This window comes from Nestor notabilis, unplaced genomic scaffold (assembly GCF_000696875.1).
Source record: "Nestor notabilis isolate BGI_N333 unplaced genomic scaffold, ASM69687v1 scaffold2218, whole genome shotgun sequence".
NCBI lineage: Eukaryota > Metazoa > Chordata > Aves > Psittaciformes > Psittacidae > Nestor > Nestor notabilis.
In genome coordinates this window covers 229,252-256,473 of record NW_009938551.1, presented here as the reverse complement: position 1 = coordinate 256,473, position 27,222 = coordinate 229,252, and the positions used below count along the sequence as shown (strand labels likewise).

The 27,222-nt window shown below is 43.2% G+C and overlaps 1 protein-coding gene across 1 annotated transcript in view; it reads right to left on the bottom strand.

Moving 5' to 3' along the window:
* LOC104409489 (phospholipid-transporting ATPase ID-like) overlaps positions 1–27,222 on the bottom strand; it is a 96,988-nt gene that overhangs the window by 2,173 nt on the left and 67,593 nt on the right. The window contains exons 11-26 of the mRNA XM_010019366.1: positions 24,318–24,514; positions 22,933–23,141; positions 20,754–20,797; positions 19,042–19,207; positions 18,079–18,267; positions 17,117–17,232; positions 15,782–15,946; positions 13,182–13,293; positions 11,869–11,974; positions 10,847–10,994; positions 7,438–7,621; positions 5,726–5,949; positions 4,847–4,930; positions 3,698–3,943; positions 2,787–2,925; positions 791–921 (exon numbers count right to left, since the gene is read on the bottom strand). Coding sequence (XP_010017668.1) covers positions 791–921; positions 2,787–2,925; positions 3,698–3,943; positions 4,847–4,930; positions 5,726–5,949; positions 7,438–7,621; positions 10,847–10,994; positions 11,869–11,974; positions 13,182–13,293; positions 15,782–15,946; positions 17,117–17,232; positions 18,079–18,267; positions 19,042–19,207; positions 20,754–20,797; positions 22,933–23,141; positions 24,318–24,514 — 2,460 coding nt within the window. The remainder of the gene's footprint in view (positions 1–790; positions 922–2,786; positions 2,926–3,697; positions 3,944–4,846; positions 4,931–5,725; positions 5,950–7,437; positions 7,622–10,846; positions 10,995–11,868; positions 11,975–13,181; positions 13,294–15,781; positions 15,947–17,116; positions 17,233–18,078; positions 18,268–19,041; positions 19,208–20,753; positions 20,798–22,932; positions 23,142–24,317; positions 24,515–27,222) is intronic.

Here is a 27,222-nt window from a genome sequence, read left to right as displayed (position 1 = left end):
TTAAGGTCCTTTCCAACCCTAAGTATTCTATGATTCTATGATTCGGGCAGCCGCTGACGAGCAGAGGTGCATGCCCCTGGGGCTGTGCTCAAGCCCTGGTTTCTCACAGCTCCGTGCAGGAAGAGGGAAGAAGCACCAGGTGGCAGTAGCATTTTGCAGATGCTCTTGTTTGACAGAGAGCCGGGGAGCTGTGCCTAGCGCTAAGATCCTCGAGGGGTCCGTCGGCTGTAGTGAGCTGCGCGCTCTCTGCCCACCCGACCTCTCCCAAACCTAGTGGCCTCATCTCCATGTTCCTGGTGGTTTCAGAAGGGGCATATAACTATTGGTTACAAACGAAGTAAATACTGAAGCAAAAAATCCCCCAAATAACGAAGCCTTACTCCTGGGTGGAGGGTGAAGGGCTGTGGTCTGCCATGCTAAAAACTGTACAGCATGAGGTCAGGAGGAACGCACCACTCCTTTGCCACAGAGCCACAGCCCTTAAACCCTGCTCCTAAAAATAGTGCCACTTCCTTGCTCTAGTGAAACCTAACCCACATCTAAGTAATCTCAGCCTTGGTCCCAGGTGCCGATGGTTTTAAGCTGTGCTGAAACCCGAATTCAATCATCCTTCCTGAGGGAGTAGGGGGCAGCTGGATGGCAGCACTTGCACCTACAGGGCCATACAATATGAGCAATGCCAAGGCCATGCAGTATGGCTCCACAGGAAGCTTAAGTGGTAGTGAGCAGGATTTCTGGTAATAATAAGGTATCTCCTTATTAATAATTAGTTAATAAGGTATCTCCTTACCTTATCACTGGGAGTTGGCCTTAACTGAGTCTTCAGGAATCGAAAGCCGACTACAGGCAGCACACAGAGGGTGATGCTAAGGAAGATTGCTAGCCACACGTTTGGTTGGCTGAGGGTGTTTCGAGCCGTACCTGAAAAACAAAAAGCAGGATTAAAACCATAACAGTCATCTGTACCTTTCGCTCTCTGTGATTCCGAGGCACTTGATAAACAGACCAAAATATAAAGCAGACACCATCTCCAACAGTGAAATCATCTTGCTGTAGAGAGGACAGTAATACCAATATCATTGTCTCAGAAGAGCAAAGTAAAATGCAACATCCAGGCACAACTGCAGCAACAACTCAGAGGCACAAGCATATCAGAGAAAACGCCTTAACTCTTTACAAAGGGTCAAATCACTGCAAATGATTGATATAATATTTCAGGAGACCTTCAGCAGCAATCCAGCCCTCTCACCTTCTGCCAGGACTCTAGTGCAAGGGGAGGAATACTGTTCTATTACTTTCCAGCACCGTTTCCTGGAGCATATGGAGTACTGACTGACTGCCCAGCAGGCGATGGGATAGCAGCCCTTTACAAGAAGAGCTTGTTTTGCTCTAGGTGTCTGCACAGGCAGTGTAGCCTGATGGGTGCATTGGCAGAGGAGCTGCCGTGTGCTGGCGTGACACTACCACCTTCTTTGAAACCACGGTGTTCACTTTTGGCTTCTCCAAAACTGAAGGAATGCAAGATAGAACAAACAGTCTGCAAAACCCTCATTACAGGGCTTAATGATGCTGTTGTTGGCAGTAAAGTTGATGAATGTTTTCTTTTCAGTTGGCCAAATTCTGCTGTAATACAACTCCACTGAAATTAAAGAAAACAAGTTGTCTCAGTCTAGACTATAAACACTTTTCTTAAAAATAGTTTCAGACTGAGACATTATTAAACAGCCTTAGCATTACGACTAATTTGACCTATGCTGTACCAACAGAACAGCAGATAGAGATATGGCAAGTGAGTTTTCACCTGTCTTTGGAAACTGAACAGGCACTCTGTCTTCACTCATTAGGTTTGATAGTGAAAGCCATCACACAGGGAATGTGACATCTGCTTGGAAAACACATAGCAACAACTGACCTGCATCTCAAATATTTCTAAAATGGCCAATCACCCTAGTATGTGCAGTGAAGATGGGGAAAACAAGCCTTGGCCTAACAATTTATCCAGAAATAAAGGAATTGATTAATACACCAATCTGAGACTTGAAAAGCATTGGGGCTTTGGAAGTAGAGTCTCCTAACACTGCTGTACCAATACTGGCTATGGATGCACAGGGCTATTGAAAATATCTGAATTACTTTGCTAAGCTTTCATCTTCCTCCTGGTCAGAGTTTCAGGAGATGGAGTCATTTCTATGTTATCCTTCACTTTTTGCATGTGTTCATAAATGTCTTATGTACAGTAATACAAAGGACTGATCATCACTAGAATTTTTTTGTTGGGAATTTGCCACTTAACCTGGTTGAAGGCCTATCATAACCAAATGGTGTTTTTTGCATGTCTAACTGGATGTTGCACTCCTGTGCTTTCCTGTACTAACATGTTAACTTATTTACAAAAGAACATGCATCTTTCCGCAAATAAAATGCCTCTAGATATCTGTAGGAATTGGACACCTGGAAACAGAACATAAAAGAGCAGCAGAAAAATTGCAGACAGCTCAGTTTATTTAAAGACCAGGTTTATTTAAAGGACCATTCCTGTGGCTGCATGTAGACCTGCATTCTTATGCAAGGAAGTGAATGAGGAAAACATTCACCAAGATGGATGGGTTTCAAAACAAGCATTCCCAGCAGCCTCCGAAATACCCTGGCATTTCTTGTAGAAAAGGCAATCAATACATTGTTATTGCCTCTAGAGATGTAATAACATGTAATAGAAATACTTGACAAGATTTAAGCCCTACAGTATGCCCATTTTGAGTGCAATCCAGATTTGTCCCAGGGCTTACCAATGAAGGGAAAGGAGGCTGTGAAGATCAGGTACATGCCATCACTATACATGGTGAAAGTGATAGCAAAGTAAACAGAAAGGCTGCCCCAGATGAAGAACTGGTTCACAACTGTCCAGTAAGAGGTATCCAAGCCGATCTGAAAGAACAGAGCTATGGTCAGTGCCTTAATTATTTAGCAGATCCATGTTGAACACAGCTTGTCCTCTGCTTTGCACAGCTTCCACCAAGACTTATTCTTTAAAGTCTCAAGAAACACCAAGCCACAGATCACAGGATGCTGGAAGACCATTCAGGGCAAGCATGTTTGACTTGTTCTTGCCTTCTTCTCAAGCATTCATCAGTGACCAGTACTGGCTACAAAATTCAAATGAGCCATACTTATGGAGAAGGAGCGTACAAGACCTCACACAGAAGACACCATTTCCTAGGGATGTGTGATTAATTGGTTTTCTTTTAAGAAGTTTATCTCACCCTGGTAGTACCATCTGAATTTTGTACCACCCAAGTCTTTGCTGCAGACCTAGTATCTGCAGCATGGGGTTAGGCTACAGAGACAGCCCTATAATGGAAACCCTATAAATAACTACCTCATGGCAGACAGACAGTCCTGTCAAACCCTTCCCATGAAACTGGAATTAGTCCTCTATGCCCAGCCTTACCTGTTTTGCCTGCTATGACTGCAAACTTCTCAAAGAAGAGACTGTTTTTCCTGTCACCCTGATCTTTCAGAGTAGACAGATCTGCTGCTCTGATGAACTGAGGAGAGTAATCTGGTGTCAATCTCGTTTTTTGCAAGAATGCAATGTACAGCAGCAAATACAATGCTATCAGGATTCCAGGTGGCCCTCCAGATGCTGCCTTCATAACACAACAAGTAATTCCTAAAAATATTACCTGGGATGCCTTACCTGTACAGACACCACAATCAGTAAGCAAGTCTGGACCATCAGTGCAAAGGACTGGTAGTCAGCAATAGCCTTCCCATCGCTTCTCACTGTATTGTACATGGCCCCATAGGGGATGAAGAAAAGAATGAGGGAACTGTAGATCCCTTGAAACATGCACTTGAAAAACACCATTTTGTTAAAGTAGAGGTTTTGCTGGCCAGGCACATAGAGCTGGGGAAACAGCAAGCTCCAACGATCGTCCACATCCTGAAGGTAGAGAAGAGACGGTCAGATTTGCTCGCAGCTACCCAACTGGCCTCACAAGACCACTTAGGGTTGTCATCTCTATAACATGCATTTCCGTGAGAAAAGGTTTATCACACAATTCACTCAGTTGTGCTGACCAGCAAGCCACATCCCAAGGTCACCTAGACATGTTTTACATGTTGAATTTCTCCTTTCTTGAGAAAACCAACAAGTGCTGCAAAAAAGAAAAAAGGAAGTACACTTCATCTTAAGCAGAGTGCATGGTCTGCTTTCCAGAGAGTTGCCTGGAAGCTAAGGGATAGGAGATATCTTTCCTGGGTTCACTTGGACTCAGGTCCACTCCTGTCTGACTTGAATCCCTTTAATGTCCAGAGCTGAACCACTGCGAGTAGCAAGTTCCTGCTTATCTAATTTGTAAAAGTCATATAGAAACAGCTTTATTCCTCTTGTGTCTTGCTGAGCAGTAATAATGATGTAGAAATGTGCATGCAGAATTAGTGCAGAAAGACTTCTACTAGAAAGGCTAAGCCTGGAAAAATTGGCTTCAGAGATCTATTTCATTCATTGTTCGTTCATGTAAAAAGTCACTTGCCAGGCTTCATGAACACAGCTAGTAAGGTGTGACTACTTCAGGGGAGTGCTACAATGGCAGCTTTTACTGTAGTCAACAGCCTAGCCCCAAAGTCTCTCCTCACACACTGAAACCCCCAGGCCACATTAGGAAATACACCTCCCTGGTCTGTCCTTTTTCTCTGCTCTCAGATCTCACTGTCAGGAAACAAATTCAGGAGCTACCACAATAGCTAGCCAAAAAGCCAGCTGCTTTTGCTTCATGGAACCAGCTCAAAGCACCTGAACATAAAGCTCCTGAAAAAATAATCCAAGGGGTGATAGAAATAGTACCTGATCAAAGAGGCTCATTCCTAGCACCGGGAGAGAGGTATATACCAAATTGTAAAGCGTAATGAACCACTCGTCGTAGACAGTCTAAAAAAACCCAACAAAACAGAGCATGGCATTAGTAGAAGGCTGCCTTTTCCATCTCTGCAACAGCATACACAAAGTATGGAGCATTTTGGTTTGAGATGCTATCAAGACCAAACCACCAGGTAACTAAAGCTCATCAACCTGGATGTATGAGTATATGGGGGAAGGATCATGACATGCCAGCCCTCTGGGATTTGCTCTGCACCTAGCACAGCAGCAGCAGGAGCAAGATCAGCCTCGGCAAGGCCATGCTCTCTATTGGGCAGCAGCAGGCAGGGGCAGACGGTGAGCAGTTGACTGCACCCATCTGGCTATCTTGCATGTTCTCTGTGCTTCCCAGAGGCTGGGTTTGGTTGGGGACTGGTTTGTCTTAAACTAACACCAGATTTTTCACTGCAGGAAGTTTGCTGCTCCTGCAAGCTTCTGAAGCACACAGGTGTCCTGGGATTAAATAGTTTGCTTCAAATGTGTTTACAGGGCAAGCAGAGGGTTTACAGAGACCTGTGCCACTCTAGTCAGGCCTCTGTCTAATCTGTATCCTTGTTTGATGGCTGTAGCCACTTTGAACACTTCTGAAAATCCCATGAGGGACCTATGTGCTTTGTAATGCATCTAAATGTTTTCAGGCACAGTGAAGGCAGCAGTATTGTCTTTGTGTTCATACAACTGAAGAAACAGACCTGTGTGCTGCTAGTGAGGGGGAAAATGGCTTATTTTATTTCCTTTTAAAATGTTTCCGGATACCATTCTTGAAAATGCTGCGCATGATAATGATAAAACAGAAGCTGGACCTACCTGTGCCGAGAAGCCAGAGAAGAACCCATACCAGAAATGCACTAATGTGAAGGCAAAATTCTTGTAGAAGAAGTATTTGAGGAACTTGCACATGCGGATGTAGGACCACCGGCCATGGACCAAGAGCAGACGCTGCAGGTAGCGGAACTGTGCAAAGGAGAAGTCACTGGACAAGACTGCCTGCATCCCCTCCTGGCCACTGATACCAACCCCGATGTGGGCAGCTGCAATGAGAAGGTTATTGGTCATGTCATAACACTGGGAGTTTTGATTATTCCATTTTTAAAATCAGTTCCCTGCACTGGGACATTGTGTTAATACCCTCCCAGCCTTCACAGAAAGTAATCTGTAAAGTTCTTTCTTAAAAATATAAAAAGTACTTTGAGGCATTAATTCTTTCAGCAGCATTATGATTTTGGCTGTAGTGATGCATTTCCAGTAACTGGGCTTTCATTATTTCAATATTACACCCTCTGTGACAATTAGTTTTTTCTTTCTGGACATTTTCCAGCAGTATAAATGCTGTTGTGCATTACAGCCGCTGTTATGAAAAAATAACTTCAATTTATACTGACATGTAACTCATATTTACGTGCATGCATGTCCTTCCAGCAGCCATAAAACATCACTCCAGAGAAGCAAAATCTTCAGACCCCTTGTAGATTTCTCAGACACAGTGCTACAAGGCAGATTGTAGCCTTTTTACATTTCCTGGGCTTTATTAGTTCAATCAGATAATTAGATAGAAGAGCCACGTCTTTTTAAATAGTAACTTGGGTTTATTAAACGCGGACATAAGTTTAATGTGACAGCTAATTATACAGCTTTAACTAATGAGAACAATCTTGATAACTGGAGGCTGAGCTTTCCACAGAACAGTGAATTGATAAAATCCCAAAGTCCCAGCCCTCCCGTGGGGGGAACAGGTTTTCTTCTAATTATCATGTACACTTTAACTTTTCTTACCCTTTCTTTACTGGCTGCCTGACTTATCTTCCTTGAAGCTCCCTACTTAGCCTTTTCTTTCTTAATTAAAAGGCTCCAGTTAATCAATTCTTGCAAATTAACACAAGGAAGATTAGCACAGGCCCTTCTGAATAATCTTTATTTAATTATACCTAGTTAGGGGATTTTTATGATAAATTCACTGAGGTAATGCAGCATCAAATGATGCTCAAGGACGAAGGCACCTAGAAGTGTGTAATTTATAGCTCAAGAGGTAATTGACAAATACCCCTACCACATAGAAATGTTAAAAAAATTCATGAAACATTATACAGATTATTTAGAGGTGTGAAGATTTTTCTTTCTGTATTGCAGACAGGCCCTCTCTGGAACAAACTTGTTGGTTCTCTGTATCACCCTTGTGACAGCGGCCATGCAGACACATAGGTGGGCACGATACAGCCCCTGTGGGCTTTAGTCTGTTCTAAGGTAGAAACAGAGAAATGGCCAGCAAGTGCAACCTTAGCTTTCTGCAATCCTGGTGGTGGGAGCACAGCAAAGGGCCCTTCTTGTGTCCTGGAAGACAGGAGACACCAGTAGCCCATAGTGATGGTGCTCTGTAGAACCCTGCCAAAACCTGGGACACCGCCACTTGGTGCCACAAAGCCGGTGGTACAGAAGGCAGTCAGATGTGTTCGTGCTGCTAGACCACCTCAGAGAGCAAATACATCACCAAGTCAGCATGCTGGCTGTTGTCCATCACTCACTTTTGATCATGCTGACATCGTTGGCACCGTCTCCAATTGCCAGGGTCACAGCTTTCTTGTACTTCTTCACCAGCTCCACCACCTGGGCCTTCTGCAGGGGAGTCACCCGGCAGCAGATCACCACTTTGCACATGCAGGCAGTTCTCACCAGCTCCAGCTCCAGATTCTCTTCCAGCGCATAAGCCTTAGAGGAAGTAGGAAAGGGGGGTGTTCTGGTCAGACTAACAGCAACTTGTGACATGACAAAGAGGATGCAGTGGGAAAGAAATGAGGAATGTGCTTGTTCTTCCATTGGCAGGAGGAAGGATTGATATACCCTAAGTGAATCCATCCATTCAGTCACAGGGAGCATCCACACTGCACAGCATCATGCCACACAGTGTGCACCTATGGGCTTGCATCTTGGGTGCACCCAGCTGAATATGCACAACAGATGCTCTGGCTGATGTAACCTGACAGTGCAGCAGAATTGTCAAACAACAGGACCACTAAACTAACAAAGCTGATGCTGGGCCTGAGGCAGACTTGAGTGTCTTCATGTGGGAGAGTCTTTGCTCATCCCTCTTGGTTTATTTTTCAAGCTCTGAGAGATCCGTGGTATAAACAGGTTTCAAATAGGGAGTACTTAATTAAAACAAAACATGGAAAAAGCTGAGCTCAGGTGGGCATGACATATCAAAACACAAAGCCAGGGGAAAAGACAACTTTGCCCTGAGTGCTGACCCTTTAAACCAGCCAGCCGTGTTATTTCTATTTGGCAAGCACAAGGTAAGTGGATGTCTGGTCACCCCTCCAGCTCTGCATGAGGAGGAGGGAGCACTGTTACCTTTTCATATTTCTTTCAGATCATGCTTTTTGGCTCTCTTCTTTGGTGTCTCATCTCAGTAGATATGCATGGGAGGAATCTACAGGGCTCTTTCCTCCTCTTTCCTCTTTCCATTACAGCAGGCCCTGTCTGCATAAGGCAGACAATCATTAGGCCAGATATTCTTTCTTCTTGAAACAGAGAGCTGTGAGTCATCAGTGCTCCACTCCCCTCCCATCAGTGGCAGGCCGGCTTGCTCAGTAAGAAAGACCTTTTTATGGTTTAGCTTTAGCACCAGCTGGTCAGCACAGATAGAGATGGCTTTTGCCACAACATCCTCTCAAACACAACAGCACTAGCAAAATGTTAACACATAGTCTATTAATGGCACTGCACACAAATTAACTAATATGATGATGCCATTACAGTTGTTAATGTGCTTATGTTCCCGCGCTTTGCTTAAGTGAGATCTCATATGTGTGTAGCCACAGTAAGTGCCATCCCACACATCCACACATCTGCACATAGGGGTATGGCACTGATGAGACGCTGTGTTTGAGTAAGACAGTATAAGCACCATTACCATTGATCAAACTCTAGGTTCATAAAAATAAATAAATAACATATAGTCTTGTCCACGGTGCCCTTGTGGTCCACACCCAGGAGAAAGCCATGGTCCTGGTCCATGGCTATGTCCACTCCACTGTGGGCTATGTGGACTGGCTGCTCCCACACAGCCCAGATTTGATTTGCTTTGTGTGGGACACATCTCCTTGCCAGGGCGTGGGTGAGTGTGAGGTTTTCCACAAATAAAAAGAAAGCTTTGTCACTCCTGCTAGTAGTGCTTTTGTAGCACAGCACTTGTGGTCTGTGCTGCAGGCTGAGAAGATGGAGCAGGAACAGGCAGGGTCTTGTGGCTGGCTGGGGTGTCAGAGGATTTGCCCATGCAGATGCACCAAATCTATGTGGGAGAGCTCTTGCCTGTTTTACATTGGGGATCTAAAGGGGATTAGAGCCCTGAAGTTAAAGAGGAAGGTAGTGTAAAAAAGGGTACTTGACAACATAGACACAGCCTCAAAGTGTCCCATCTAGCACAGGGTCTCCATACATGCCATGCAAGCCAAAGATGGAGTGAAATGAGATCTTCTATATAGCAATTTGCTGGGCTGGTATAAGAGCTGGGGATTAAGTTTGCTGGGCTGCCATCAAGAGAGGTATCAACCACAGGGAACAAAAGCATCTTGTTTCTGAAAGGCAGCACCTCCCGGCTCTTTCCAAATCTACCTCTTTGCTTCCCCTGCAATATGAGAAAGCAAAACACAACAGACAAATAAACCTGATATGACTAAGCCTTTCTCACAGACAGGCTGGAATGTATCTCAATTGTTTTTTTCCCTCTAACCTGTTCTAAAATATTTCCAAGGATGGCAAATCTATTCCAGTGCTTCACTATTCTCATCAGGAAGACATTTCACCCCAAACCCTCTTATCTCAGTTTAATTCCATTGCTTTATTTACCTGTTATTTTTTTAAGAGTAATTCCAAGGCTGATTAGTATTCCCCAGGCTGAGAAATCCTACCTTTCTGAGTTCTTCCCATGCTTTCCAGATCATGCATGACTACTCTTGCAGTTTTCTTTTTACTCTCTCTAGTTGGTCTACATTTTCTTGAAGAAAATGGCCCAAATAAGTGGAATTATTTCAGCTAATACTTTACTGATGCAAAATGAATCAGGATGGTTTCTTCACAAGTCTTAAGGATGGATGATGCTTTTACATACATGTCTCTGAATTTGTATGTGTCTAGTTGATTATATTGTATGTGTCTAGTGAAAGTGGTGAGCAAGACTTTTGTTCTACTCAATTGCATTCTCCTCCAACTTGTTAAAATGCTTTCAAATCTGATCTTGAAGTCCATCATGCCTACAGTTTCTCCCAGCCTGCTGTTATCTGCTCTTTTTTTAAGCAGTTAATGCAAACACTGAATATCAAATAGATGTGGGATAGCCCCCTGCAGATGCCACTTAATTCTTGGTTTAGATCAACAGTGAGCCCTTAAAAGCCTCACTTTCCAAGCAGTCTTGCATCTACCACTTAACAATTTCATCTAGATCATATTACTTCAGTTTGCTTGGAAGAATATCATGGGAGAGAACATCAAATGATTTAATAGTTAAAAGATATATATTCTATCCATTAAATATATCTGTTATAATACTAAATATGGATATATTTCATAGAATGTGTTCTTGGCATACTTGAAACCCATGTCTGATGTTATCATATCTCCTTGCTTCAGCCATAAATTACCTGATTATTTTTCTAGCATCTTTCTGGAAATGAAAATTCATCCATCTATTCAACCCCTCTTGTTCACCTAACGTCAGGCCAACTCTCTACTGCTGAGCCTTCTGAAACCTTGCCCATCACCTTTAATGTCTAAAAAACCACTGAATCTAATCTTCAGTTGGGAGGAAAAAAATGAATCTGGTCCTCCACAGCTAATTTTTTAAAGCATTTTCAGACTTCCAGCATGTCCCTATCACATTAAGTTCTTCAGAGAACTCAGACACAACATGGTTTACCAGCCATAACATTTTCTTACCAGGCTGTGGCCAGTGATAACCAGACCGTACACCCCATTTGCTTGCTCATCAGGTAAAATTTTAGGTTTTTTTGAAGATTTTTCAAACTGAATGTTGATTTCATTACTGTCCAGGAAGGAGTCTGGCTTCATCTTTTTCCTTGCATCCCTAAAAAAGAATTCAGAATAATAATGAAAGGCTTATAAAGATATATACATTTTATTAAATCAACTTTATGAAAATAAAAAAAATTATGCTACCTTTTTTCCTGTATCCCTACAACAACATGCATAGTTTAGCTGCTGCTATTTTTGTAGATCATCCCATGCTTCTGAAACTCTAATAAATATGTGCTAAACTCTTGCTAATTTAAAATCAAACAAATCATCTGAGTGTCATGAAGGACTGTATCCCAAAAGGAATCCAAATTTTATGTACGTATTATCTGGCAACCACCTATTTAAAGAGAAAAAGACTGAAAAACTATCCCATTTTCCACCTACACCTAAGAAATCATGTCTACTGTTGAGGCTAGCGAGAAAGGCAGGTTTTCAGATAATACTAGGAAAGGACCATATCCAGATGAATGTCTTCAATGTGTATCATAGAATCATAGAATTATAGAATGGTTTGGGTTTGAAAGAACCTTAAGATCACCTAGTTCCAACCTCCCTGCCATGGGCAGGGACAAAATGAATTGAGTATTGTATGAATGGTAATAGCAGTGGAGAAACAGCGTATCTCAAGCCTGGAGCTGAAGGCTTTGTAGCTTTAGATCACTTTCCAAATGTCACCTGATATTGTTTGCCTGACTTGGCTTTCTTATACGTTTATATGGATTTGATCTCTTGGATCAAGAAGCTTCAGAGTTTATCATCAGAGGAGATTTCTACATTGTGCTTAGCTGCTGGATCTTCCAGGGAGGTTACTTAAGGTCCCTGAATGAACTGCAACAAGTAGAACCCATAGGAAAAAAAAAGTGGAATAATACCATAAACAGTGCCAGCACACAGCAGTAAAGCTGTGTATTTCCACCATTTACCTCAGCTCGTTAAGTATATCATCAGATGTGCTGCCTTCAATAATGAAAACATCATCCATGTCATCATTCAGCAAGTTGCAGGAGTAACCAATATTCATCGCTGTCTCTGGGAAAGACAAACCAGGAAGATGAGTCTTATTAGCAGCCCCAAACTCCTCCACCAACTCTGTGGCGTTTTTACACACATGATGAAAGCTCTGTTTCTCACCCAAAAGAGCTCTGAGCTTTTCAGAGTCAACAGTTTAAGACAGCCAGGAGAGTCACCCTGATGGATGTAGCAGCAAATCTCCGCTAACTGGGCTTCATAAGGCCACAGAAAAAATAATCCAATCAAGATCAAAAAGCTTAAAGCACCCTTTGACGGATGTGTGTGTAGCAACAAAAGACATTACATGTTGATTCCAAAAAACTCTTTCAGGATTTTTAACTTTCCCTCACCTACTCCCAGAAAAGCCCCAAATTGTAGTTCTGAAGCAGAATATTAAGACATTTTGTTCAGAAAATTATGAAGGAAAAAAGAAAGTATTTTGGTATAAGTAAAACTATTACATTTGGAACATGACAAAATGAAATGTTTAATTTTTCAAGAAAATTCTCTGCACATTTCTTGGATTAAATTACTTGCAAACAATTCTGGCCTCCCTGGAATACCGTTGTTTCAGCAAAGTTACTATTTCTCTGAAAGAATTCGCTAGAGTTCTGTTCTTTCCAACTTAATCATAGAATCATAGAATCATAGAATCATAGAATCATAGAATAGTTAGGGTTGGAAAGGACCTTAAGATCATCTAGTTCCAACCGCCCTGCCATGAGCAGGGACACCACACACTGAACTATGTTGCCCAAGGCTCTGTCTTTCTCCAAAGTCTATGTTTCCTCCATTTCTGTTCTGGATCAGTAATGCCAGGTCAAAACTGAAATAGACCCAATATCCATTTTAGCAATGAAGTTCCTGTAAAGCAGGAAAAGATTTTTTTCCAACTTCTTCACCAGGATGGCTGGCTACTAAAGTGATATCTTTTCATAGCATGTGACAGAGACCATGGGATGCTCTCTGTGATCTCTCTGAAGGCAAAGGATGCTGCCTTCTCACTGCTTCCAGACTCAGGATGGGAATTAAGAACAGACACTAGCTATAGTTATGTGGTCTAATTTCAGGTAACTAGAGTTTTGCCAAGCTGGCAATGAAGCAAAGCACTTTCAATTTGTTTTCTGTGCAGTTTTCAAAGAAGAAAGAATGAGAACACAGGCCTTAGCAGAACCATCCCACCAGTGGGAGAGAAAAGAAACACCCAAAGCTGCAGCCCCTTTACCTTGCTTGTCTCCAGTGAGAACCCATATCTTAATGTTGGCTCTGGCAAGAGTCTCAATTGTCTGTGGGACTCCGTCTTGTAACTTGTCCTCAATTGCTGTAGCACCTAGAAGCTTAACAGAAAATGTCAGGGAATTGGTAAGTCTTCCCACTGCGAGCAAAGCAGAAAGCACTGGACTTCCAGGTAATCACTCAAGCAAACAAATCCAAGAGTATGGTTGTACTGATTTTCATTCTTCCTCAGCGTAGGTACTGTATCGAGCAGAGCCCTGATCATGAACATGCATGAAGTTGTTTGCCAATATGTTTGGAGACCTACAGTGTGAAGGAGACACTTCCCTTCACATCAGATAGAGCTTTAACTGAGGGACAGAGACAGCTGTGTATCTGTGTCCCCAAAACTCCATATACATCCTCTCATGTAGAAGCTTACTCCTAGCTATATTAAACTGCAGCTGTCCTATGGCTGCTGAACATCGTCTCCAGCCCATAACAGACCTGTCTCCTGCCTTGCTCCTCACTGTCACACAACTAAACCATGGGCTGCTCACGTCACAAACCTTCATTATTTTAAAGTTATTACTTTTCCTGAATTTTGGAGATACTTGGTGGTTTTAACCTATTGTCAGAGGGGCATGAAGGTTTCACTGCTAGCTCAGTTTTAGACAGCATCTGCTACCACCTACCTCCTGCTGTTGGGAAACTAAATTCAGAAGTTGGCTTTAAGCCCAAGATACCTTTTGGCTTCCTGGGGTATTCATCATTCACCAGCTATAAGTGTTACCAACGTAGACAACAGCTCTGACAGAACTTCTTTATAGGGTCCTCAAAATTGCACAATCCACATTTTACAGCAGTAGTCCCTAGTTCAGCTAGCAAGAGCTTAAGTGCCTGTAGCATACACAGACACCTCCTGGGAGCACCTGCTCATCCTTGGCAGCCTGAGTCTGAGCTGGAAACCCAAAGATGGACACTGATGTCTAATGTGCCCAGGAAGAGAGAACAAGGGCTTCCATTCCCCACAGCCATTGTCTTTCAGACACTGCAGAAAGGCACCATGATGTTGTTGACAGGCTGCCCATTACCTGGTGTAAGAGCAGCTGGAGGGACAGTCGTGATGCCTTCCTCACTGTGGATCTTCCTTAGTTTTTAGGTCAATCAATGCTGAATAGTATTTTTACTACTATTCTCTAAATCCAACCACGTTCCATCCCCCTGTGTTCTTATACACTTACTCCCTTTAGGGCCCCTAGCATGAGCCTGCCACATAGAGGGACTTTTGCTTTTGCCCATCAACCAGACTATGATGCTTGGCAGTCCTCTACACCCATCTACTTCCTGCTAACTCTGGCTCTCACACCCATTCTCTGTCACAAGCCACGTTTTCCTACACCCACCCTTTGTTCTTCCCAGAGCACCCTCAGGAAGTAAAGTCATTCCTGTACAGTGTACAGAGAAGGGTCGGGTGATCCAGATCTCTTCTGAGCCACACTTCTGCCTCCTGTGAGACAATGACCTTTTCTTTATCCAAGCCATGAGCTTCATAACCCTTTCTTGCAAAGCAGCTGTCTCCCTTAACCTCCTAAACCTCCTTGTCTTTCATGCTTTGAACAGAACCCACAGAGCATCTGCACAATATATTCTCTGGACTGGAGGATCTGCATTTTCCATTACACTGTTGAGACCCAGAAGGGCAGTAGGCTCTGCCCCACGGACTATAAAAGTTCTGGAGGTCAGCATTTCCTCAGCTTGCACTTGCTTCTTGATAGAATCCTAGAATGGGACCTTAAAGCTTCTCCAGTTCCAACCCCCTGCCATGGGCAGGGACACCTTCCACTAGACCAAGTTGCTCAAAGTCCCATCCAGACAGGCCTTGCTGGCATCCTGAGCATACAGTTAATGGAATGAGCAAAGGTGCAGCTCCCAGGATTTCCAAGATTTCAGGAAAGCACTGCTGCGAGTGTAAAAGCTGAATTGCTTCCCCTCAGATCCCACACATCCTTTTCATTCATTATTCACAGCTCTAAAACATAGGCAGACCCCCCCGGGCATTCAAAAAGCTGTAACAACACTCAGGGAGAGAAGAATGACTTGAAGATCACAGTTTAGCCCTATTCCAAATTGACACAAACATGTTCATGGACATCATCTCCCCATCCTGCCCAGGGCTGCAAGAACAAAGAAAACATTCTCTGAAATGGAAGGGCACTGGGGATTATTCACTGCCTGCCATTTCAAAAACAGGAAAATAAATAGATCAGCCGTTCGCACATACAAAGGATAGCTATGAAATATTTGTGTCCACGTCATCTCCCTCAGGCTCTGGTATGTCACTTATATCACGAGAAAGCTACTCCGACACCCACATGAGTTAAAATAAACCCATTCCCCTACACTGGTGGCTGACACTCTGCTTACAGGCTCCTGACGGAGGTGCCAGTGAAAACCCAGGATTGCCATATTCTTAACTGCTCCTGTCACACAACCCACTGAGCTGTTTGAAGAGCAATGCTTACTGAAGTCATACTGAGCAGTTTATTGACAAACCACCATCCTCACTGCCTCCCCCAGGGCTTGGCCCAGATTCCCTGAAACACCAACCATGAGGTCTTTTTCAATCTCTTCATATAACTCTGACAATTTATCTTCCCGTCCTTCCAAGGCAGTGCTTGCTTCATGGTGACGCCTGATCCAGTCCTGAAAGTACTCTTCGTCCAAGTTTTTATAAGCCACCACGAGTGTCCTCAGACCTTCACCAGCAAACTCCTGCGATACAGCAGTAAGGCAGAATTGGTCAAAGAAAGTCAGTCTGCTTACAAAGGACCCTTGGAAAACAAACAGCTATCTGTAAAAGCTTCTTGACTAAAGCCTCAGAGGGTGGTTGAAAAATGTCACACCTTACATTACAAACCTTGGGGTACTTTTCAAAAACTACTTCCAGGCCACTTCATCATTACCATCCATGGTCCTTATAAAGAACAAATTCAAAAGGGCTTTCCTGCTTTCTGGCTCTAAAGCTTTACATTAACCAGGCACTTGTTTTCCAGGCTCATGTTTCTCAATGAAAGGTTCAAAATACTGGGAGATAAATAAACACTGAACACACCCTTGAATTTTAGGCATGGGCTCAAAATTTTTACTGTACAAATGCTGAGTGAAACGCACAGCATGAACACAGTCAGTCATGATCTCAGCAAGTCCTTCTAACTGCTTTCTGCGGAGGTAAGATTGACTGTCTGGATCTCAGTGTTGGAATAACAGAGATCCACTTGTGAAAACTGAGGTATTCCCCCGGGCTTGACCACCTCCCAGTGCACACCGTCAACAATGTAAAAAGCAAAAAGTTTGAGCAATGCATTTTTCTTGCTGCCAATATTCCCCTATATGATCAGGAAGAAGGGAAGGTGAGTGAGTATATGTCCCGTCATCTATGTTGTCCCTTCTGACTGAGACCTCCTGAATCACAATCACTGCAGATCTCAGTTGTATTCAAGAAGGTGAATGGCTGTGTGGCCCTTTACTCACCTGAGTTATGCCAATCCAAGGCATGCTTGGATGCATTGGGTGTATGTGTTGTAACAGCAGACTTAGAGGGAATTGAGTTGCCAAAACACAGATGTGTTGTTCCATTTCAGGTGTTATCCTGACTGGCTTCTAGCTGCTTCAGAAAAATACAGGTCTTCCGAATATCCTGATAGTATTTGCCACACAGGTGTCCTGGAGCAGTTCAAACAGCACCCGATGCCCATGCTTGGACAACTGATTTGAGACCTAAGGCTTCATACACTAACTTTCCTCTTCATTCCATAATTAAAAAATTGGTGCTTAGGTGATGTTTCTGAAATCTGTTTTTTGTCTCAACACAAAGTACATTTCCCTACCCAGAGAAAAGAAAATCATCAAATGCAGGGATGGACTGTGGAAGAAAACACTTACATTCAAGTGTTCTGTGGTCTCCTCTTTCAGAGAATCACAGGATGAATGAAGCAGTTCATAAAGAATGGTGTCAGCCCCCTTGCAGTACAAAGTCAAGTCACCTTCTGGACTCCGCACTACGAGGAAGGGGAAAAGAAATGCCACAAATCCCAGACTGAGGCATTCGAGATTCAAAGCACTTCCATCAAGACAAAGAAAGGTTTCCAGAGGTGTCTAAATTCCATCAGGCTTTATCAGACTCCCAGGAATCAAAACAAGCTTTGCTTAGAAAAGAAAATAATGCAACTACTCTCCACATTAGTTGTAGCAACACAGAAAGTTGTACCCGTATTACACTGGTCTGAGCAGATGCTCTGTTGAACTACAAGGTTCCTATAGGCAGCACTTTAGGCTGGACATCTGCATTCAAAAGTCAAGAACCATTTGTTCTGAGTGAACTCGTCCTGCAGTTCTTACTGCTTCTACCAGCCAAGGTAATACCACTCTCTTGCTACAATTCTGACATTCCAGTTCCTGAAATAGCTGAGGGTGCTGGAGAGTTGATAAAAGCTACATGAGATTTCTTGAATCATTTATGCATTTTTCTTCCAGGAAAGTGCACTTCTCTACTCATCCTTGCTTTCTCCTTTCCCACTTTCTCAGATTTTGCTTATACTTTTTAAAGCTGATTAGAAGGAAGCCCTTTCCTGTGTTATAATGAGGGAAGTAAGATATGTTAAAGAGCTTAGCATCTTCAGAAGGCTGTTCCATCATTGTGATCCAGATGTTAAGACGTTCCTCACCTTCGTAAGTTTTTATCTAACACTATTGCTGTGTTATTGAAAGGTCAAGGCAGCTCATCTCAAGTGCTCAGATGAAAATGTTATTTAGAAAGAACTGAAAGGAGGAAAAGACATCACAGCAGCATGAGGTATGAGAGCCTAAAAAGTGAGAAAGGAAAGAAGGGAGCAAAGAGAACATACCAATAACAGACATTCTCTTGCGAACATTGTTGAAGTCAAGAATCGCCAGGAGTTTGTAGACTTTTGTTTCTCCCATTTCCACAACGGTGATGGTCTCCGGTGTGCGAGCCCTGAATACGAATCCAAAGTTTCTGGCAGCAGTGACAAGGGCTCCCTCGTCAGGAGATTGGGCCTGATACACCAAGTTGCCTGACATGCAAGAAAAAATATGTAATGTGGCTTCTGCCTTGTTTCTGAGGCTAAACAAATACAAAATCAAATACATTATATAGCAGTTAGTCCTTTGCTTTTCTGTCTATCCTCAGAGGTTCAGCACAAAAAAGCACCTTAAATCCACGCCTCCATCAAGTCCCATCAACCCATCCTCCAGGCCCGTGCAAGAAGACTCCTAGAATCTTCTGGGTTCTTGTAACATTCTCTTTGGAGTCCAACAGATGTCTCTGAGAGAACAGCTTCCTTGACTTTAACCCCTTCTAATTACATCTGTATGTACGCTTCTCATCAGTCTTTTCCACTTATATGTATCAATTAATAGCTCTAGCCTTTTAAGCACAATTTTCACCCAATCTGGGATGTCAGGAGGCTGACCCAGTACCTGTGGGAACACTGAGTGACAGGAGCTAATGACTACCCAGTGGATAGGTGCTCTGTGGTCTTTATGGGACCTGGTGCAGAGTAGAGAAAGAGTGGGACAAGCGATATGCCACCTCAGGGAAACTGTGGCACCTGCAATTTCTGCACTCCAGAGATGTGGTATTTGCAGTAGTGTCAGCTCCACCACAGGAATACACAGGGAGTGGAGGCCCTGGTCCTTTCTCTTCCCATGTGGTATCTCCAAAGACTCTGATTTATGTGTAGCCATATACTACAGAAAATCATCAGGGAGCCAAAAGAACCAGTAACAGCTTCTGTGGAGAGAAGGTGAACATAACCATTCAGTCTGGTGTCTTCAACAGTCCTCACCTTCTTTCTTCTCCTCTGGCATCACTGTGTGGCAAAGTGAGAGCAGCCGGAAGAACCTGTGTGTTGGGACATCACTCAGCTTCACAGCTTCAACCAGGCTATGGTCATAGAATGCAAACTTCGGGTCTGCTAACTGGTTGTATGAGAAATCGACCTTCTCTGTCTTCTGCGAAAATATGGCTCAGTGTTATTTGTGGAGTTCTCATATGTCTGTACACCAATGCCTGACCACTGGCAACCCCATTCTCCTCCTTACATTTACAAAGGGCCCTCTCCTGCAGGGCTGTTCATGACAGAGATTAGTGAGTCTAAGTAACTGGGAGGTCATGAAAGCTACTAAATCACAGGAGAGGACAGACACCTGGCATGCCTTTCAGAGCAATACTGAGACTGAAAATCTGGTTAGGTAAAGATGCCTCTCTGTATGACAGCAAATGCTCCTACAAGCTCCCTGACAAAAGATTTCTATAGCAAAGAAAAGCCTGCCTTAAACACATGTCTGCTTGGAGGCATCATACTTCTGATGTCAATGGCTGCCTGTGATAGGGGACTGTGAAAGCCCAATTTAAACAATTTAAAAGGCTGTGTTCTCTACCCTGTTCTACCAAAGCAAGAAAAATCCGGATATGGAAAAAGATGTGTACAGATAAGTGATGTAAAGGTTCAACTCTGCAGGCACTGTGCTTTTAGTCTAAAAACAGGGAGCCCCAAGCAGAGGGGAACATACTGGAGAAATGGCCAGAAGCTCACAGCATGATGTGTCATGCAGGAATGTACTGCCGAGTCTGCCCAGGACAATTCCAGCTCTCACCCCATCCCCGATGAGCTCATTGTTTCCAAGGGTGGGAGTCATCCTTTGACCTCTGCAAGCTGACATTTACCACACGAGCACAGTCCCACCATGCACACACACTCCCCTGTACAGCTAGGTCCAGGCGCTGCCACACCATGTGGGCAGCAGGGCTCTGCTCCGGTGAGTATCACAGGCAGGAGGAGCTGCTGGGCAGCCAGTTGGCAGGAGAGAAGCATGTCTCCCCAAGCAAGTCAGCCCTTTGCCTTTTGCTGCCTGAGAAAGGGCAATCTGGAGGCACATCACTCAGCACAAATAGGCAATTTCAGTGGGTAATTTAAGTTTTAAATGGCCTAGAAATGAATCACTGGAATAAGGAGTGGGATTTGCATCATCATCTTGACGTTTGTTACTTGGATTACTGTAGTTTTCAGACATTTTAGAAATCCAAGACATGTGGGTTTGTGCCAGCAAGCAGAGGCTAGAGAGAAATGGAGAAGTCACCTGTTTTCACACTTCCCAATGCCCAAACATAGAGGGAATTTGACAGTTAACTTGTTAGCAACATGAACTGAATTCACCGATTCCCCATGAGAGCTTTAATTAACTGCCAAGGATAATAAAATTCACCACTGTTCAAGTTTCCAACAAATACCAATGGCCAAGTATTCAAGAGGAACTTGAACACTGTGCATGCACTAGGATGTCATGTGAATCTAAGGAAACAGTGGCCACTCAGGCTACCCAACTTGCAGGTTTAAATCAGGTTAGAAGGGAATGTAATGCTGGCAAGCCTCTGACATCAATAATAACATACAACCCTGCTGCCAGGGTCAAAAGCATCAGCTCTTGCAGGGTCAAGAGTTTAGACAGACAGCAGATTCAGTGAAAGCTCAGACCCTGATAGCACTTGAGCACTTACCTCATTTATTTCTAACCTTTGCCCAGACATATCATACACATCACCTACAATCAAGAAAGACAGGTTATAGACACAAACTCCAGGTAAGTGTAGTCTCTGAGCTTCTCTACAACAAAACTTGGTCAAAATGTTTTGAAGCTAGAGTCTAATTGAAAAGTTTCAGTAAGTGTAAATATCTTGACATGGGCACCAGAGACTAATGAGTCCTATCGATCAGTTTCTATGTTAATCCATGACAAAATAGAGAGACTGACTGATGCTTTAAACACAAAGCAGTTACCATAAAAATGAATGGCTTTTGGGTAGAGAACACTTGGCTTAAGCTGTACCCAGAAAGGATGCACTGCTAGGTAGGAAATGAAGGTGTTTTCACAGTATGACTTCTCTTGTACAGCAGGTACATCCCTTTGGAATGTGAGGCAAAGTCTAGCTCCTGGATCATACTGGGTTTACAACAGTCCCTGAACAACCACAGAGAAGGAATTGTCAAAGTCCATTCTTCATATGTCTAGGTAGCAAGGCTCATTTTCCCTGAACAGATGTGGTCACAGAAATGGAAGACATCCCATCTCCAGGAAACACTAATGAAGCTTCTTCTACCTGAAGAATAAATTCACTTGGAAGGTCTGGACTCCACCCAGCCCAGCCAGATTCAACACTTCATTGAAATAAGTCTGAAATGCAGTGAATTTCATGAATGATAGATCCATACCTGCACTAGCAACCTCAAATGTGACCAAAGTAAATTGTTGGTACTTGTACTTCTTCACAAAAGCCCTGAGGGTGTAGAAGAAACTTAGAAGTCATTTCTCCTGAGACCTGCACATCAGTTGATTCCCTGGGAACTGTAACTGAGAAGCTTTTGGACATCTCATTCCCAATGGGAAGCTTAAGTTTCTGGTGTACCTTCCATGGCAGCAGGGATTCATCCTTTCTGCAATGGCTTTCCCATATGCCCCTGAGCAGCAACTTCAAAGCACATTCCTAGGAAGAAGCCAAGCATTTACAAAACTATACTCAACATACCATCTGCCTTCTTTCTAAATATTTGCCATTAATTTCTTGAACCCCAGCCCTACATCTATGCTAGTGGTGACGTCCACTTTGGAAATGTCAACTAAGAATGCACAAAGGAACAGACAGTATTTTTCAGACTGTTTACCACCGCTAATGTTGGCTAGAATAGTAGTGCTGTTTGAGATATGCTGGTCTCTAAATATACACAAAACAAGATTTATAGGAAGAAATAACTTCTTTTATCAGGCTAGCTGATAGCACTGAGGAAAAAGACATGCTTTCTGGTACACTAGTCATCAGAAAGGTCTGACACAGGCAAAACAAGCATCAATCTCTGAATAAGCTGTGACTAATTTCTCTTGGGGAGTTTAATGGTGATAACCAATTAGTCAGATTGTGAATTGTTAGCACCTCTTGAGTAGTATGAAGAAAACTGCCTGGAGCCATACAATGTGGGAGCCTTCTAAGTCATTTACTGTTAGGATCTAACAGAACTAACAGATTTTGTTTCCCGTTTTTTTCCAACTCCCTACAAACTTTTCCCTCTTCTGGTAGGTGAAGTATGTCAGGGTTTAAAGACAAAGGACCAGGCCATCGACTAAGTGCTGACCAAAGGTTCAGCTTCCTGAGCAGGATGTGGAAAATCTCTGCTCACGACCTGAGAAATTGCTAAATGTAATGGATAACAGTGTGAGAAGCTGACAAAATTTGCATATAACCCCTTGAGGAATGGCTGATTTCACAAGTAGTTAAGGGGAGTTAGTTATGTGTTATGTTTTGCAAGGTTAGAAATACCTGGGTAACCATGTCAACAATATCATAAAAGGCTGAGACTACCTAGGTAGTTATATCAGAAAAAACAAAATTTGACTACAGATGTAGTAAAACTGGGACCAATGAGGAAAAAATAATAAGGTGACAGTTCTTTAGCTGGGAGGATACTGGGGCAGAAAAAGGGAGGTAAAAAGGTGGCAAAAAGGAGAAGCAAGGGATAAGAAAACAGTATTAAGATATGCAAGTGATGTCCTTGATGGTCAGGCCTGCACTTGATCACTGCAGCTTCTTACAAGACCCTCTCTTCTAGATATCACATTTAGTCTCTGTGAACAAAGAGTCACACAATGGAATAAAACTTGGAGAATAAGATGGATAGATGACATACCATAGGATTTGCCATTGATGGAGCACTTGTTGAAACACATGATGTTCTGAGTGAGAGTTCCTGTTTTGTCTGAGAAGATGTACTCGATCTGCCCCAGCTCTTCATTGAGTGTAGTGGTACGGGCCTGAGCTGGTGTGTCCTTTGGCGGATAATACATTTTACGGTCCCAGTCAATGTAGAAACTGTTACCCAAGCGTATAATCTCTACACTGGTGAAACAGAAAGAGAAGGTGGTGGAATATTGATTAGTTTAAGGGACACTATCTTCAGCATGACCATTAACGATTGTGATTAGAAGACAGTTTTGAAGGTAATCACAGGGTGTACTCGTCAGGTTGTCCTTAAATAGCTTGTAGTATGCAACTTAGTATGCTGTGATGAAGCATGTCACGGTGAAATGATCCATTAGGTTTACAGAAATTCCTTTCCTTATTTACAAAACAACGTCTTACAGATGTATTTGAGGAGTTTCAGAAGTTTTCAGACTGAAAAGTGAGGCAGGAGCTGTGGGTTTCACTTGGTGCAGTTTTGGGAGTGATGCTTAGGTGGGGTTGGTCTCCAGCAGGGAGCAGGGCTCTGGGCTAGGCTGAACCCAGTATTGGGGGATGAACACAGCCACAGCTCAAACAACACAGAGCTCTACAACAAGCAAGTTATTGTGTAGCTCTGTACAACCAAGAAGACATATCAGCTCGCAGATGACATGAATTTCCGCTTTGATGCTAGTGTGACATACTGGCCAGGAACAGGATTGATTCCTTATGTTTACCAACACAAAAGAGAATCTTAGTAGCAAAGTCATCTGAAGAGTTAGGTGCAATGATAAACTACACAGGCCTCCTTAGCCTACACCCCAGACTCAAGGTTTTGAGAACATCATGGACACGCTGCCTTCTCTTTACTCCTACTTGCCTATCTGCAATAACCAACATAACACTACATTCTCTGGGAAGTGGAAGCATTCACTCTGCTCATAGAACATCAAGCACTATGTATTGTCAACTTGATTACACCTACTTACTTGGCAATCCACTCCTCACACAAGACCTACAGCCACTGCAAAGAACATGCCATCCCAGTTTGATGGGCACTGTAAGTGGGAGAGAACAAGACACTAACCATAGACTTACTCCTATAGCATCCTGCACCTACACCTCCCCTTTAACTGCAAAATCATCCTTTCCTCTTTCAGGACTTACTGCTGTTCCCTCTCCAATCCTGTTAAAGACCTCCAAAGGCAGCAGAAATAAGAAAAAAGCATTGCTGTCATTGTGGGAGGTTGTCCACAACAACGTTGCATTTGTGTTTAAGGAAAATGCTGCTCGCACCTAAGACAAAAAGCTGCATGTCTAAGATGAAACATGAAAGGAGTTTATGGCACATACCTGACGTAGAGTGAAATTGGCACCACTGTGTTTAGTATGATCACGTATGACCAGAACATGAGGAAGCCAGAATAGGAGGCAGAGTTGACGCCTTCTGCCCAGGGCAGGTAGACCTGGAAGTAGTAGCCTTTATCACACTCCCAGATGCCATTACCAATGGCTAGGCTAAGACACATCAGTGCTAGAAATGCAAAGATCTGGAAAAAAACCCAAAACAAACAAACAAAAACCCAAAACATTGAGTTTTAGAAACAAGGAATTTATTACATACAGGTTAATCAGAAGACCCTAATGATATATTGGATTGAACAGCCTGAATCACAGAAAATGTTCCTAGGGGTGAAGGAAGAAAACCAGCAAAATTATGACACTTCTACCTCAACAATAAAATTACACAGTGTAGAGTCTGGCAATTTGGTATCACAAGACCTCAAACAGCATGGGATTTAAGTCCCAAGTGGACACCTAAACCAGGTGCTCATGGACAGATGGCTGCAGAACATGCAAACTCAGTAGAGTTGAGCTGTGGGTCCTCAAATATCTGGCTGCAACTTGGTAATAGAAACTGCCTGGAGGACCTCAGCTGGCCATTTCTATCTATTTTTATAGATATTTCTGTTGGTAAAATAAAAACTATTACTTCTCTCAGCAGAACCTGTCTGTAAATTTCTTGTGAAAGAAATTAATTGGAAGAGCCTGCTGGCTCTTCTGTCTTAGTACTGTACCCTGAATGATTCCATGCTGCCCCATGGGCTAAAAATTGTCAGTTGGTAGAATACCACAATCCATGTATGAAATTCAGTGTGTGATTCAGCAACAGAAATACACATAGGGCAAGACAGCAGCTGACCTATCCCATATCACAGCAGGTCTTGTCTACAAGTGCACTTGCTCTATGTACATTTTGTTTTATATGTATTTGACGTGGCAAATCATCCCTCACACTCAACTAGCGTGCAATAATCATGCTCACACAAAGTTCACTAACATGCTGTTTGAGACAACTGCAAAAGACTGAGTAGTTGACATAGGCCCTGGAGATTAATTTCTGTGCAGAGAAACAACTGTGTGCAGGGTGTTGTAATCATAACCACAGCTCCAAAAGAGAAGGATGTGAGAAATCCCTGATCATAGGCTTATGCCTGCTCACAGGGCTTCTCAGCGTGAACAACATCCCTCTCTGTGTCCTGCCCATGCACTGCCTGCAAGAGATCCTCTATGGGACTGGGTAGGATTTTTATAAAGAGGAGGTGACTTATGACAAACGTTTCCTGTTGGACTGTGAATTAAAACTGTCTTGGCTTCTTTATTGGCACTTTGAGTTCTGCTCCAGGATTTGAAGCATGAAGTTGTTTAAGAGATGAAGGTGACAGCCCTATTTCTCTGAAAACAGGCTCCCCCAAGCCTCCTAAAAAGCAAGTTTTGGAAGAAAAAGCATTCCTAGAACTGGCTGCTGCTTTCCCATTGCAGGAACATTCTCTTCTCTCTCAGAGCCCTGAGAAACACTTCCAAACATTTATGGTTGCCACCTGGAAAGGTTAACTCCTGATTAACCCTTGTGGGGATAGACCAAGGCAACATTTAACCAGGACTCCTTTGGTGACCCCTGCTTAAACACCGCTTTGGGCCTGGGAGTTCTATGGACAATTAACCACAAACCAGCTTTGTCTGTGTTAAAATGGAACAAGTTTCATTATACTTAAAATGAGCTATTTATAACAAGTGGTGGCTGCTTTGTATTTCCAATCTCAAACACACAATATACTGTCTCTTTTTATGACCATGCTTTGTAACTTCCGACACCCAAAGAGCTGGAAGGACTTGATGCCACATTCCCTTGGACGTGCCAAGAGCCTGGTGCTTAGGGTAGGACAGAGCTTTACTTAGACACCAAAATGTTAGGTGTCTTAAAATGTGTAAAGCAGAAAAACACACCCTTGGCTCCATCAGCGCCCAAGAACACAGGCAAAGGCTGATGCAATCAGCTGCAACTTGCTCAGTTTTTTAAAACAGAGCCAGGAGGTAAATTCATCTTGTTTGTTTTCATGAAGTGAGGCAAAACAGACTGAAATCTCTGGGTGGGACCCTTAACTTGTGAAAGGAGATTTGGCGAATCTTAGTCAAACACTACATTCCAAGTTCCCTATTCAGTTTTCTTCTACTCCATTTCTCTGCATTGTGGATCCCCCACAGCCCATCCTCCTCTCCAGCTAGAGCACAGCAGAACATGTAAGAAAATGTGAAATTTTTCAAATGCTTGCAAAAATTTGACCATAAGAGGCCCAAACCTCGTTTGTTTTTACTGTTCTCTTGCTGTCCCTGTGTAATGGAAGAAAACACTGAGGAAAACAAGCTGATAATGGTAATCAAGATTTTCGCTTGGCAGAGATTAATGTAAGGTTACTAAAGTCAAGGGTATGTTCTTACTGTATATGGAGCAAGGACTCAAGGGAGGTTGAAGATGAGGCTGGAGCAGCTCTCTGTGCTGAACATGCAGATGTTCAGAACACTGCTTCATAGATGAGGGAGTTGGGCTAATCACTGCTTTGGTACAATTCCAGTCTCAGAGAGGCACAGCTGGCCCTGTCTACTAACATCTAAAGAGCTTTTGGGATCCTGAGAAAGAAGCAGGAGGACAGGAGCTAGGATGAAGTGGCAAAGAGGGGGAGTGGTGCCATCCTGGAGACATTTGTGCTCCAATGCTAAGGAGGCATGAAGTCCCAGAGGACCGGGAGAGCTCAAGATAGCCTTGCTGTGGTGGAGAGATGGCTGTTAGATGCCTTTTCCAGGGCTTGCTACGACATCTGGGGATGGATCCTGGCTGTCAGGTTGGGCTGGAGAGTAAGGGTAGGAGGGAAGAAAAGGGAACAGTGGCCACCAGACCTTCCCAGTATCATACACTGAA